This window comes from Diaphorina citri, unplaced genomic scaffold (genome assembly GCF_000475195.1).
Source record: "Diaphorina citri unplaced genomic scaffold, Diaci psyllid genome assembly version 1.1 scaffold674, whole genome shotgun sequence".
Classification (NCBI taxonomy): Eukaryota; Metazoa; Arthropoda; class Insecta; order Hemiptera; family Psyllidae; genus Diaphorina; species Diaphorina citri.
Genome location: NW_007378107.1, coordinates 141234 through 155559, shown reverse-complemented (window position 1 = coordinate 155559; position 14326 = coordinate 141234). Strand labels below are relative to the sequence as shown.

Here is a 14326-nt window from a genome sequence, read left to right as displayed (position 1 = left end):
AAAAAATCCCCCAAAAAACAGTTTTTTTTTTTTTGTTTTTTGGCTTTATGGTTTTCTGGACAAAATTTGCACCACCATTTTCGTGTTCCTGGTAAAAAGACCTTTAATTTGATATATAGGTCGACCAGGTTTGGATAAGTCCTTCTATGGGGACAGACAGACCGACAGACGACACCGAAGCGAATACAATAGTCCGTCCACTATACCTTTTATTATTAGTAATAATAAAGGAAGGACGGACTAAAAATCACCTCTGTGCTCTGTGCTACTTTTAATGAGTGCATAGAGTGGCATAATAAAATACGACGACTATAGCTGCGTTTAGATTAAAGCTGTATTTTAAATATTATGTGACTTTTTGTAGATTCAACATGGTAGACAATACTACAGAAACATGGTAGAAATCCCTCTTTTTATCCCACGAAAGAACTTTCACAAATGAGCAAATATAGATAGGGTTAGGTAACGCGATATAGAACTTTTATTATAGGGTTAGATAGCACGCAAAAAAAACTTTCTCAGATTTGATTGCCCAGGAATCAACAATGCCTGTAACGTACTATCTACTGAGTTCAGAGGAAAAAAACTTTTACAAATGATCATGTTTCTTGGTATTATAGGGTTAGATAGCACGCAAAAAAAACTTTCTCAGAGTTGATTGCCCAGGAATCAACAATGCCTGTAACATACTATCTACTGAGTTCAGAGGAAAAATCATAGTTTGACAAATCCCCGAGGTACTCATATAGATACCTATGTGTGATTGATTTGGGTATCAGGTTAATGTGACTGATGGATAGATACTTGATACAATCCAAATAATTCGCTCTAGATTTATTACAGGTAGCTTCTGTTCACTTGAACATAAATAATTATTTCAATTAATATCTTAATATTTATAGCTCCTGATAAGATTATTTTTTGATCTAGTAGTTGTTAGTTTTATAATACTAGGTATATGTACTACCTACTTGCGCACTGGATAAAAATTACATAGTTAGACACCTTCTGCGGAAAAATACCTCTCAAAATTTGGTCCAACAGAAAAAATCTCTTATTTTGTCCCACGAGAGAATTCTAGCACGTGAAAAGAACTTTCTCAAATGATCAACTTTCTGGGAATGTTAGGGTTGGGTAACACGCGAAAAGAACTTTCACAAATGATCAACTTTCTGGGAATGTTAGGGTTATGTATTACACAATAAGATCTTTCACAAATATAATGAACTTTTTGTGTGTTATTGGTTTAGTATATTTGAGCAAATTTAAGAAAACAGGGTAATGTTTTTCCCCGTTAAATCTTCGTACTAATAATAATAATAATAATAATAATCTATGTATACCTATACTTTTGGAAAAAAATGACCCAGTACGCAAGTCGGACTTTTTTTTTTTTTTTTTTTCATTTTAGTTCGCAACTAGAAGGTTAACATTGAAGTTGTACGCAAGTTACATAATACATACGGCCGACATTTCAGAACTTCTTGAGTTCGAATACCTATACCTATTTCATATTGTAAAAAAGCCAGTAAAAAAGGTACATACTTGGTGATACAACGAAAAAGAATGATAGAGTATAGGTTTTCAAACAACAAACAATATATGAACGGAAAAGATATATGTAAGTATACATAATAAAATATTGACTATAAATGTACCTACTGGGAGTACTGGGTATCCTTGAATTCCCATAAATGTGAAAATCCGGGTTTTTTCGGTTTTTTTTTTTTTTTTTTTTTTTTGTTTTTTCTTAAAAGAAGATCTATACCAGTGCTGCGCAACCGGGGCGATATCCCCCACATTTGGGGGGTGATATGAGGAGTCATAAAAGGTTGCGCACCATTGATCTATACTGTATAACATAAGTAATGTAACTATGTACCTCCACATCTACAATAATAAAACAAAACTTTCAAGATAGATTGGTAATAATTTTACTCTTCAGTATGTATGTTTTTCTATGGACCTATTGAGTAATTTTCTTTTCTTTTTTCCCTTTTCCTTTTTTAAAATTTCTATTTTACTTTTATTTTCTTGAAATTACATTGCATGATATGTATTCGTATTAGGGATCTTTCCCTTTTTTATTTCCTTTCTCATTTGTTCCGTTTATTTGCTCCTGCTCTGCCTCTACCTTGTTTTATTTCTTTTTTGTTTTCTACGTTCAAAAGAGGAATTCCTTTTTCTGTATTGTTCATCCTGCTTTATTTTAAGGCCCAAATAAAATGAGATTAAAGGTCTTGAAGCGGAGTTTAAAACTTCTCAGAGTTTCATTTCAAGATGGAATCTACAATGAGAAACTGAAACCAACCTCAGTGGTGTAGTGGTTAGCACGGTGGACTTCGGAATCTTCGGATCTGGAGGTTGGTGGTTTGAGTCCAAGTTAAGTCATAAAATTTGGCGTAGTGTTAAAGTAGGGAACGACACTGTGACGAGCATTTTATGATTAACGCTAATTAAAATTCCTTACAATGAGAAACTGGATTTTGTTTTTCTTTTATCTTGCAGTCTCCTTACGGTAAGGTGCCAAGTGAGAAAAGTCATAGTGACAACGTCAGTGACTTATCACCCAGACCAGACACCTCCAGACATTCCTCATTTAGGTAAGGTGCCAAGTGAGAAAAGTCATAGTGACAACGTCAGTGACTTATCACCCAGACCAGACACCTCCAGACATTCCTCATTTAGTCATCACGTTCGCCATCGAAGTTCACCCCTACTCTCTTCTCCACTCAACAATAAACACCTCTCATCTCCTCTTGCTCATGTAAGTAAGGCCTGAAATTCAAAATGAAAACAAGTGTTCAAATTTTCAAGATGAATCATTTTGTAAGGAAGGTATAACGGCTATGGAAAACAATACGACTACTATTGCTAGCCGATGTATTTTCAAGATGAATCATTTTGTAAGGAAGGTATAACGGCTATGGAAAACAATACGACTACTAACTATTGCTAGCCGATGTTTTTTTTACCTTAATATACCTACCTACCTATACTTGTAAATTTATAATCACTACAAAGAACGTAAGTTCAATAATACCTAGCTAATTTTGACTAGGTATGTTATCAAAAGAGCGTTAATACTAGTTCATATCATTATGCTAATAAACTTGCGAAATACCTATACATACATATGTATATTAGTAGTAGACTATCATAATTAGTTCATATCATTATGCTAATAAACTTGCGAAATACCTATACATACATATGTATATTAGTAGTAGACTATCATAATTATTATTATTATAGGCTATATTATAAGAAAAAATAGCTACCTAGTTAAATCATACTAATTAGGTATAATTTGGCAAATCTATGTGTAACCCCAAGACCTTTCTTGTGAAAAAAGAAGAAAAAATGATAATATTAATTAACCCTTTGATCATAACGAGTGAATAATAATACCATAATACCATTTTGTTTTCTGTTTACTTCATGTTATGTTAGTCAAAAAACGGTCTGAGCTAGGGCTCGGAAAAATCGACTACCTTATCCCTTCAGGATAAAATCCGCCCCGGGCGGGAATCGAACCCGCGGCCTAGCGCCAATCTGCTGATTAATCGAAACACTCGATTGAATATTATGATCGATTAATCGAAAAAAATTGGCGGGAATCGAACCCGCGGCCTAGCGCCAATCTGCTGATTAATCGAAACACTCGATTGAATATTATGATCGATTAATCGAAAAAAATCCGAGCCCTAATCTGAACTATAAATAGGACTAAGCGAACGAAGTAGTTCAATTGGGTTGAGAAAAAGAATAGATACCTAATTACTAATTATAATTACCTACTCCGTGTTATCTAGGGTGTATACATGTATAATTTTATCAGTTGTTCCTTTTTTTATATATATTTCATTGTATTATCAATATCAAGTTGATATTATTATAGAAATTTTTATTAGATATAATTCCTTGATAAGAAGAATAGGACCAAATGCCTTGCGACGAACAACGAACCCTATTTGAATGTGAAGTCCCTTTATTCCCAGATTTTTTTTTTTTACTTTCTATTATTAAAAAAAAAAAAAATCTGAATGGGCAAATGGACATACTTTCCATAAGAAATACAAAATGGGACTTTGATGTACTATAAATTACCTGTTTAAGACATACATACGAGTAGCTCCTTACTAATGTCAATATATGATATGATCTCAGGAAATCCCTTCTAAACGTGCCAAAACAAATGCCACACCTGAAGATCTGTCGTCCACTTCAACCATCAATGATTCAATCGCTGCTAACTACATCAATAAAACCCCCACACCTACACCTCCCATTCCTGATCAAACACCTCCTGCCAAGCTTCCTAACTCCAATGCTTCCAGCAATGAAGACGAAGAAGATGATAGAGACGAGGAAGAAAAAGTAGAGGACGAGAGAGAAGATGATTTATCGGAGGTTGAGGAGCCACCTGTAGATTTTTCTATAACCCCAAATAGGTGAGTGTTCAGATTTATACAAAAGGAAAATTAGAACTTGATAGTTGATATGTAGGTTAATAAATTTAAATAACGAACTTTCCCCCCAACATTTTGGTCTACAATTTCTACACCCATGATATTATGTTCTTTTTACAATCTACAGAGAATCACCAGAAATCAAAAAGAAAAGGGACCGAACCCCTTCCAAGTCTCCTAATACGATCAAGTCCGAACCATCCGAGTGGAGTCTCATGCCTGCAGGCAACAACAACAACAACTATTCGCTTACATCTCAGCATAATGATGACAGTAATGATTCTGTCAGTAATTCAACAAACTCCTACAGGAACCACTTGGATAGGTAAGAGGGGGGAAAATGGGGGGATAGAATAAAAGGCATCTATCTATAGTCTGTCTGATCTGAAAAAAAAACTACTTATGGGCGGCCGCTACGAAAACCTTTGAAGGCGCCTTAACTTATTTTCACCCCTTCACATGGCCTTGCTGCTTAGCGTGTAAATAGATAAATAACTTATTTATACCTACATGTACTTTTTGAAAAATAATAATAATAAAAATAAATAGGTACAACACCAAATTGTTCATCCGACAAAATTCCGCCATCTATTAGATAACTACTTAAACGAAGACCAACAACCTTTTCTATAATTTTTGAGAATGTCATAAAGTTCAGCGTAGTGTATTAAGCGGGGAACGACATTTGTGACAAGCATTTTTAAATATGCTTAACACAATTAAAAAAAAAAAGTCATGGGTTTTGGTTATGGTATTGACCTCGAATTTTTACCAAAGGAGTGTATTTTTCTAGGTCTTTCTTGTGTAAATATGTACATGGAAAGAAATCTTTGCATTTTCTTTGAACAAGAATTGTGAACGGAAGGAGGAATAGAGATGAAAATTTTAATTCTTTTTTTCTAACATTTTATACTGGTAGGTAGTAGGTAGGTAATCTCTCTCAATATTTATTTTGTCAACAATGCAAGGAATTCTCGCATTCTGATTGGTTCTTTCATTTTGGGTCGATGACTCCTTGCTGCCATATTCAAATGGATGAACCATAGATAACTAGAATGTTGAAATTATGTCAGTAACTACTGGCTATAGGTTCTACTTCTACTATGTGCGATTGTATCTATTTTCCGCAGGTATGATAGTTTGCATGATGACAGTTTGCAAGGAGCACATAGTTATTTGGATAGTAAAATATTTGCTGCTGCTGGAGCCTCTTTCAATTTTAGTATGGCAGCCGCTTTAGCCGCAGATTCATTAGCAGGTAAGATAAATTGTTGTGATTGCCTGTCTCATTAATACCCGATCATGATCGAATTCGGTTGAACTGTTCAATACTAAGTGATTTTGCTCATCAGATTTTGTATCCACAAAAGGACCCTTGGGGATTTGTGGGGCCTTTTATTTTTGGATCTAAAGTCTAGAGCTAGACGAAGCGACGCCACTCTTCACAAAAAGTCGTTTCGTGTAAACTGTTCAATCTTTTTTATTTTTATTTTTTCTCTCAAACTGCGTGGGCCAGCTTCAAAATTCAATACTTGCCGCGAGTACGCGTATGCTTATGCTTGTAAGCATGGCCCCCGTTGTCTATCCGTACCTTATCTTGCCTCCATGGACATTGGAAACCAGCTGGTTTTTGTCTTTTTGTAATGGAAAGTAAAAAGCACAAACTCAACTCATACAAATTGACAAATTCTATTTTTAACTTTCAGGATTAAATCATCAACATAATTCAGGGAATACAGGCACTTTAGATTTGACTGGAGGTCCTTCTTCACAAGGTAACCTTTTTGCCCGTTTGAGATTCAGTCGTATATGAGCATGTCTTTTTTTTTTTTTTCTTTCTGCATGATATTTTTTGATACAGGCACTTTAGATTTGACTGGAGGTCCTTCTTCACAAGGTAACCTTTTTGCCCGTTTGAGATTCAGTCGTATATGAGCATGTCTCTTTTTTTTTTCTTTCTGCATGATATTTTTTTGGGGAAAATGTATGGCTTTTGTTAATATTTGATAAAAACATCAAGACAAAATAAAATGATATTTTTTTAACAATATGACTACACTGCACTGGTCAACAAAATTTCAACTATTTTTGACATGAAAACTTTGAAGCTCCGCCATATTAAATCAGGATGGAATTTGACTATGTCACCCTCAGTTAAGTACCTATTCTGCCTGACAACCACAAAAAAATCATCAAAATCGGTTTTCTCGTGAGAAGAGGACAAAAAAGGTCTATTTCAGCATAACAGACAGACAAAGAACTCACTATTTTAGATTTCAGGAATTGAGGGTCAGGAATTGACGTGTACGTGTCACAAAAAAATTGAATGTGAGTGCACAACCACAAAAAAATCATCAAAATCGGTTTTCTCGTGAGAAGAGGACAAAAAAGGTCTATTTCAGCATAACAGACAGACAAAGAACTTCTCACTATTTTAGATTTCAGGAATTGAGGGTCAGGAATTGACGTGTACATGTCACAAAAAAATTGAATGTGAGTGAAACAAAATTATTGTATATTTCTAATGAGGGTACTTAAACATGATCAAAAATCATCACACAGTTCGTGTGACAAAAATCGTGTGTTGACCAGTGCCGTGTGTACTACTTGCGTACTAAAAATACAAACACACACACACATTCATTTTTACTTTCTATTATTACCTATATATTAGATAGATTACAGGGTTAGAAAACATAAAAAAGGACTTAATATTTGAGCAAAATTAGGAAAACAGGGGAATATTTTACCTACCATTAAATGTACATACTAATAAAACAGCAACCTCCTTGGCCGAGTGGGTATCACACTTGGCTTGCACGCAGGAGGCCCAGGTTCGATTCCCGGTGGGCCGAGGTTTTTTTCGGCTCTGTGCTTGGAGTTCGGGGTGCACTCAGCCTCGTGAGGACAATTGAGTAGCTACTTTAATCAAGTAGCGACCAGTGGCGACATTACCAGTGTAAAAAGATTATTGAAATATGGAAATTGATTGCAAAGGAGGTACTAAGTAATGTTGTGATATCCACAAAAGTTGTGAAAAAGCTCTGCTTTACCACAAAGAATTTGAGATTTGATTGATTGATACTAATAAAAAAAAAATAATAATAATAATTGAAAAGAAAAAAAAAACAGTACGCAAGTCGACCTTTTTTTATAGTACGCAACTAGTACCTATTGAGTACGCAAGTAGTATACACGGGTTTAACTTCAAGAAGAGATAGGGGAACACGGGGCAAAACGATCATCACCCGCCCTTTGTAGGAGTTAGGAAGTGCTCAGCTCTCTGGGGTTTAACTTCAAGAAGAGATAGGGGAACACGGGGCAAAACGATCATCACCCGCCCTTTGTAGGAGTTAGGAAGTGCTCAGCTCTCTTGGATCTACTAGGAACTATTCATACAAGTGTCATCTTTGTTTTGATCTGTGATTGATTCTTTTATCTTTTTTTTTCGAAGAGTACGGAGGTTTTTCGTGACGTGAAATCTGACGTCACAATTCTTTGAACTTTTTCATTAGAACGGCAATTAACAATTGAATTTTCGACTTTTTAAAGTTACTTTTTCGGAATTTTTGACCTTAGATTCGGATTTTTCACAACTTTTTACGTAGGAATCAACCTTTTATTAATAATACTTTCCCAATTGCAACTCCTCCATTAAGCAAAAAAGAACAAAAGGCAATGCCCCTTATGGATAGTTCGTTTCTGCCTAATGCAGGTCAATTACAATACATTCACAACCGGTCTCTACTTTGGAACACTTTTTAGTCCGTCCTTCCTTTATTATTACAATAGTAATAAAAAGGTATAAGGGACGGACTATTGTATTCGCTTCGGTGTCGTCTGTCGGTCTGTCTGTCGGTCGGTCTGTCCCCATAGAAGGTCTTATCCAAACCTGGTCGACCTATATATCAAATTTTTCTGTCCGCCACTGGTTAGAACCTAGCACAAAACATCTGTACCAGCAAATTCTAAAGTCTCTTTTGTTACCGACCATCCTATTTAAATCCTATTTAATTATCTCGCGATCTAGGAAACCGATTTGACCCTGAAATCATTCCTTAAGATTCGGCCTTGTACTTGGATATCATTACTATTATGAGTAGGTATTAATCATTACTATTAAACTATTATATGAGTACTACCTATTTCATAATATAATAATTAAAACCATAGCTAATAGGTACCTATAATGAATCTAGCTGGGTGGTTTATCTTGGCTATTAAATCTGCAGATCAGAAGGATAGGTAACTAACTACCTTCTGAACCGGTTGAGGACGTAGACTGATGTTGGTCCACGAACCTTTATGAACACAAATTGTTGCTCCCAGATCAGTCTTGAGAAAATATTGGCCAATCAGATGTTTGGAATAATTTTTACACCTGGCTTAAATTGATGACACAACTTTGAACTCGAACCACTAACCTCCAGATTCAAAGTTCTCCGCGCTTAACCACTACACCACTGAGGTTGATGGTAGTCAAATGGCGAAATTATTGCCCACGGCAATCTCTACCACTCAACCCCCCTATGGTTAGGAAAGAAAACAGGTGCTCTCCTAGCTTCCATTAACATGTCACTGAGTTACTACTACATATGTATAAGGTTACCCACTACTTACCTACCTATTAGGTCTAAAAACTATCTCTTATTAGAACCTTTAGATCAGTGGTTCCCAACCTGGGCGATGGAGATTTTCATGGGGGCGATGAAGCCTTAGGGGACGATATGAGGGGCGATCAATAAAAGGAGCGATAAAGGGGGTGATGGCTATCTAGGGGCAAAAATGTAAGTAGGTTGTCTGTCTTTTTTGCGTTTGGAAATCTTAATCATTAGTATTTATGTTGGGGGGGGGGCGATCACAGTTCCGATAATCTGTACAAATTCTGAAAGGGGGCGATCGTAGAGAAAAGTTTGGGAAACACTGGGTTATCGGATCGAGCTCAAACTTGTACCAACGTAAGTACTACGTTATTTAAGACCTTTACTATGGTGTATCACAAGTAGGGAGGTTCTCATTTAAGATTTTAAAGTTGGCTTGTTCTTGTCGGATCTAATTTGTAACTAAAATTTATGCTTTATTTTGTTACAAAATTACACATCTGTGTGACTTTTATTTTTACTTTCTATTATTTTAGTTAGAAACTCATAAGCACTAGAGGTGCCATTTTGCCCCGTGTTCCCCTACTTGTTGGAGACTTTTTGGGTATTTGGGATTTTTCCGAATTGTGTTTGCGTTTGTATACTAGAGGTGCCATTTTGCCCCGTGTTCCCCTACTTGTTGGAGACTTTTTGGGTATTTGGGATTTTTCCGAATTGTGTTTGCGTTTGTACACTTTTATTAGGCAAATGTTGGTATTTTCAAGTAATTCTTATGTATTTAGTATTTACCTATTTAAGTATACATATAAGTGGGTAATGTAAAACCTCTGGTCGACATTTAGCGACTTCATTCAGTCATTTCATGTGTAAGACTTTTTCAACATCTAATATAACTTGACTTCTAAGTGTGTAAACTAATTTCTTTGTTTTGTTTTTACAGCAACGAAGAACAGTACAATTAACATATTTAAATACCTAGATTTATTTGACTTTATCTTTCTTGGTGGCGGTACTACATTAATATCTTACTAATTCTTTTTTAAAAGTGCGAGTGATAATTTAAAATTAGTTTTATTTACTTCTTAATTCTTGACATCTTCTTGCTTCATTAAGAAAGAGAAATCATCACTTTTTATGAAAAAGCTGATTTGGGTTTAAAAAATGTAATAATACAGGTTAGTTGATTTCTTTTTCCCCTGTTTCGTTATTACTATTAAATTTACTTTCACTTATATAATTCGTAGAAAATTATCAGCACATATTATTTTATTTTATATTATCATTTTTTGTTTCTTTTGTCAAAAAGAAAAGGCTTAAAGCAAACATCAGCGATATCTTCTGAAATATTTTCGATTTTTAATAATAAATTTAACTTTCTAATATACACCTACTAAAAGAAGTATGAATACTAGATAGATACTAAGATACCTACTGTTTGTGTGCCTATATCTTAGTAGGTAACTTAGTTGACCACTAATAACTAATATTTCACTATTTTTTTGACAAGTTTTATAACATAAATACCTAAATACATTATTAATAACTTTCGTCACTTAAAAATTTGCAATCGATAGTCTTTTCTTAAAATAAGTTAATTAAAAAAAAAAAAAATAAAAAAGATTCCTGTTACTAAGAACTGCCTCTCAGTAAAGTCTTTCAGGAAATTTAAGAAAACGTTAAATGAAATTAACTATAGTTAATATTAGTCATTATAAATACAGGGTGTAAAAAAAGTTGCCACCTCTGAAAACTCGAGAACCATTTGAATTTCGGAAAACCCTAAAACACGTAGGTATTTCTTTATTTTTAAGTGAATCTCAAAATTTCAGCACTATCAGGGGCAGCCCTAGGGGGGTGGGTCAACTTTAAAATCTTCAATGAGAATACACTACTTCTGATAGGTACACCATATCAAAGTTCAATAGAAAATATTTTTAAGATATCTTACCCATCTATTTTAACCGAATTTAAACAGGCTGAATTAATAGTCATCATTGCGCTGAAATACTGAGGTTAGGTTAGGTTAGGTCAGGTTAGGTTAGGTCAGGTTAGGTTAGGTTAGGTTAGGTTACTCTTCATGTTTCTAATTACCTTAGTTGTTTTCTTACAGGCGAAAGGTGGATATGGGTGAGGTTAGGTTAGGTTAGGTTAGGTTAGGTCAGGTTATGTTAGGTTAGGTTAGGTTAGGTCAGGTTAGGTTAGGTTAGGTTGGTTTAGGTTAGGTTAGGTTAGGTTACTCTTCATGTTTCTAATTACCTTAGTTATTTTCTTACAGGCGAAAGGTGGATATGGGTGAGGTTAGGTTAGGTTAGGTTAGGTCAGGTTAGGTTAGGTTAGGTTAGGTTACTCTTCATGTTTCTAATTACCTTAGTTATTTTCTTACAGGCGAAAGGTGGATATGGGTGAGGTTAGGTTAGGTTAGGTTAGGTCAGCTCAAAGGAGGAGCATCGGGGTCCTATGACTACAGAACGTCCACATCTTTATTATTTGATATTACCTACAATAATAACAACAACAACACCAACAAAAACAGCGAATCACAACCAAAAGAAAATTTTAAATAAACTTATAACCTAAGTATTCCAACCTGAGATTTAAGTAAAAATTTCAATGAAGAACATACAGATTCAGATTCATTTACAGTGTGTTCATAAAGCCGGCCCCACCTTAATTTTTGAACGGATGACCTGAGGAACCTGAAATTTTGTATATGAGCCTATATTTACCTCTAGTTTTTTAAAGGCTATATAAAAGTTCAGGGACTTTTTCATGGTCAGCCGCGAGAGAGCCAACTTTTAAATGAGAGCCCCCACTTATGATACATTGTATTAAAGGTCTAAAGAGTGTAGTACCTACTTTGGTACAAGTTTGAGCTCGATCCGACAACCAGGGCCGGAGTTATGCCTATTCAATTTTTAATTTTTCCATGTTCTCCCGCCAATATTAGGGGAGGAACCAAAATGAGAAATTCATATCAATTGGTGATTTGAGATTCAAATAGGTCCCTCTAATGATTCATTGAAATTAAGTCCCAAAAATAAAATTTCGAAACATCCAGAGCCTGTAAAAAAACTAGATGTAAATAGGCTCGTTTACAAAATTTCAGGTTTCTAATCGCAATCGATGGTTACCAGATTTATATTGAAAATGCCGTTCGGAAGAGATCTCTGTTGGCAGCTAGTTGGTTGGTTCAACGCCTCAAGTGGTGTGATGCTCTGGATGCTCAGCCATTCCTTGATGTTATCTGGCTTCATCTATTGTCCCTTCCATAACATCTTCTAGCAGCGTTCCTTCAGCTCTTCTTAGCATACGCCCGACGAATTTGATTTTTCTTTCTTCTCTTCAAAAATAAAGGTGGGGAACGGGACTTTATGAACACACTTTATACGTATGTATGTGTATATAGGTGTATAGGTAGGTAATTATTTAATTAAATTGGAATCGTAATCGGTCTATATGGATTAGGTATGCACTTATTTATGTAAAAAGACCTTTAATTTGATATATAGGTCGACCAGGTTTGGATAAGTCCTTCTATGGGGACAGACAGACAGACAGACCGACCGACCAACAGACGACACCGAAGCGAATACAATAGTCCGTCCACTATACCTTTTATTATTAGGTACTATTGTAATTTAATAAAGGAAGGACGGACTAAAAAGAGACACTGCGCACTGCGGTCACTTTCACTCTTCGGAACTCCATTTAAACTAAAATCTAATTTGGGAAATCGATTGAAAAAAATCAGCAAAACCGTATATTTAGCATACCTACTCAGAGGCGTTACACAAAGGTCTTGGACGAAGAAAGGCCATAATAAGAAACCTTAATGAAATTTTGGCCAACAAAATGTTGCACATATGATTGAAAGCCATATTTGGGAAGTCTTCTTGATGTAATATCATCCGTATTGAAAAGGTAGAAGCGATATAATGTTATGGACATTTTTCGAAGTGTCCAATTAATTTTGTGGGTAACTGGATGAGTGTATTCCTGTCTTCCTTCTCTCTTCGATTTCGGGACGATAAGACCATAGCAGTTACAGTTCCCTCTGTCAAACCTCTTTAAAAAAAATCACTCTGGCATACAACATGATGGAAAATGTAGAAAGTTTAAAATGAACAAGCTTTTAACCCAAATCAGCATGAAATCTGTTCAAAAGAGCGCCAAATAACGCAACCTCGGCACGTATTGAAAAGGTAGAAGCGATATAATGTTATGGACATTTTTCGAAGTGTCCAATTAATTTTGTGGGTAACTGGATGAGTGTATATGATGTATGAACTAGGAATGGGTACTAAAGAAGCCCAGAGAATCTTTTTTACCTCAATGTCTAAATTGTTAATTAAATTCATTGCGTACAGTTTTTCGTACCATACTTAGTTGCGGAAAAGAACTTCTATTTGGAACTGGACTTAGCTTTGAAGCCAAATATATAAAAGGCTCGTGCAGGGATTTCCTATTAAAGGCATCTACATCGAAATGTCGAATTTTCTCTCGAGTACACCATTGTATTGCATTCGATTTGATAGCATCTGAAAGACTAGTATATTGTTCTGTCATATTATGAGCAAAAACTATCATTACGATTTCTTTTTTGTCTTTTACTTTGTCAAGCTCTTGTTTTAGGGCACACACACAATCTAGAGAAGACTGGCTAGACGTATCATATACAAATATGAAACAATCTGCCTGTGGAGCATATTGACGAATAAATGAAGCATATGCTGAACAGTCAGAATTTACAGATTGTAATGTGTTTAAATCGAAACCGGCTGTATCATAAAAATTGAACTTTTCCCTAGAACCACGATCTGTTTCGACATTTGCGACATAAATGTCTTCAATAGTAGGAAATATTTCGGTACCTTTTTTCAAGTTTCCATAAATACTCTGTTCTATAATGGAAGTTTTACCGACACGTTTCAATCCACATACTACAACGCGATTTGTTTTGCCCATTTTACCTGCTATTCGAAATACCTACGAATCAAATCGTTAAGGAGAAAAAAAAAATATAAGTAGGTAGGTAAGTAAATAGTTTGACTCTCTCTACCTACAACACTATCTAGTATCTACAATGTACTACTTATGTGACATTAACACCTCAACATTCATGATCCCTTGTGAGCCGCATCCATTTTTGATTAGGACTGAACACCTCGACTCGACATACCACACTTGGAAGTTTACTTTAGAGAAAGGTGGAAATCTATGCCCAGAGCTTGAATGTCCAGAATCACTGCAACT

At 35.2% G+C, this 14326-nt stretch overlaps 3 protein-coding genes across 7 annotated transcripts in view; 1 reads left to right on the top strand and 2 right to left on the bottom strand.

The window, feature by feature from the left end:
• The window catches only part of LOC103511099 (broad-complex core protein isoforms 1/2/3/4/5), a 44595-nt gene that overhangs the window by 19472 nt on the left and 10797 nt on the right, over window positions 1–14326 (top strand). For 3 of the 4 annotated variants that reach the window (XM_026824956.1, XM_026824955.1, XM_026824958.1), the window contains exons 4-9: window positions 2509–2518; window positions 2604–2767; window positions 4171–4454; window positions 4600–4797; window positions 5603–5730; window positions 6179–6247. In XM_026824956.1, coding sequence (XP_026680757.1) covers window positions 2509–2518; window positions 2604–2767; window positions 4171–4454; window positions 4600–4797; window positions 5603–5730; window positions 6179–6247 — 853 coding nt within the window. Of the gene's footprint in view, window positions 1–2508; window positions 2768–4170; window positions 4455–4599; window positions 4798–5602; window positions 5731–6178; window positions 6248–14326 lie in introns of all 4 variants that reach the window. The other variant, XM_026824957.1, reaches the window with a different exon arrangement.
• LOC103511087 overlaps window positions 2630–14326 on the bottom strand; it is a 28269-nt gene continuing 16572 nt past the window's right edge. Inside the window, exon 5 of one of the 2 annotated variants that reach the window (XM_008475798.3) lies at window positions 2630–2778. The gene's annotated coding sequence lies outside the window, so the exon portion shown is untranslated. The remainder of the gene's footprint in view (window positions 2779–14326) is intronic. The other variant, XM_008475799.3, reaches the window with a different exon arrangement.
• Window positions 13335–14065, bottom strand: LOC103511086 (NF-kappa-B inhibitor-interacting Ras-like protein). The gene has a single exon (XM_008475797.3). It carries the CDS (start codon window positions 14036–14038, stop codon window positions 13418–13420), a length of 621 nt encoding a protein of 206 aa, XP_008474019.1. The 5' UTR covers window positions 14039–14065; the 3' UTR covers window positions 13335–13417.

Bases quoted from the DNA above. Each gene is read 5' to 3' on its own strand.
- LOC103511086 (XM_008475797.3), bottom strand. From the start codon at position 14,038: ATGGGCAAAACAAATCGCGTTGTAGTATGTGGATTGAAACGTGTCGGT.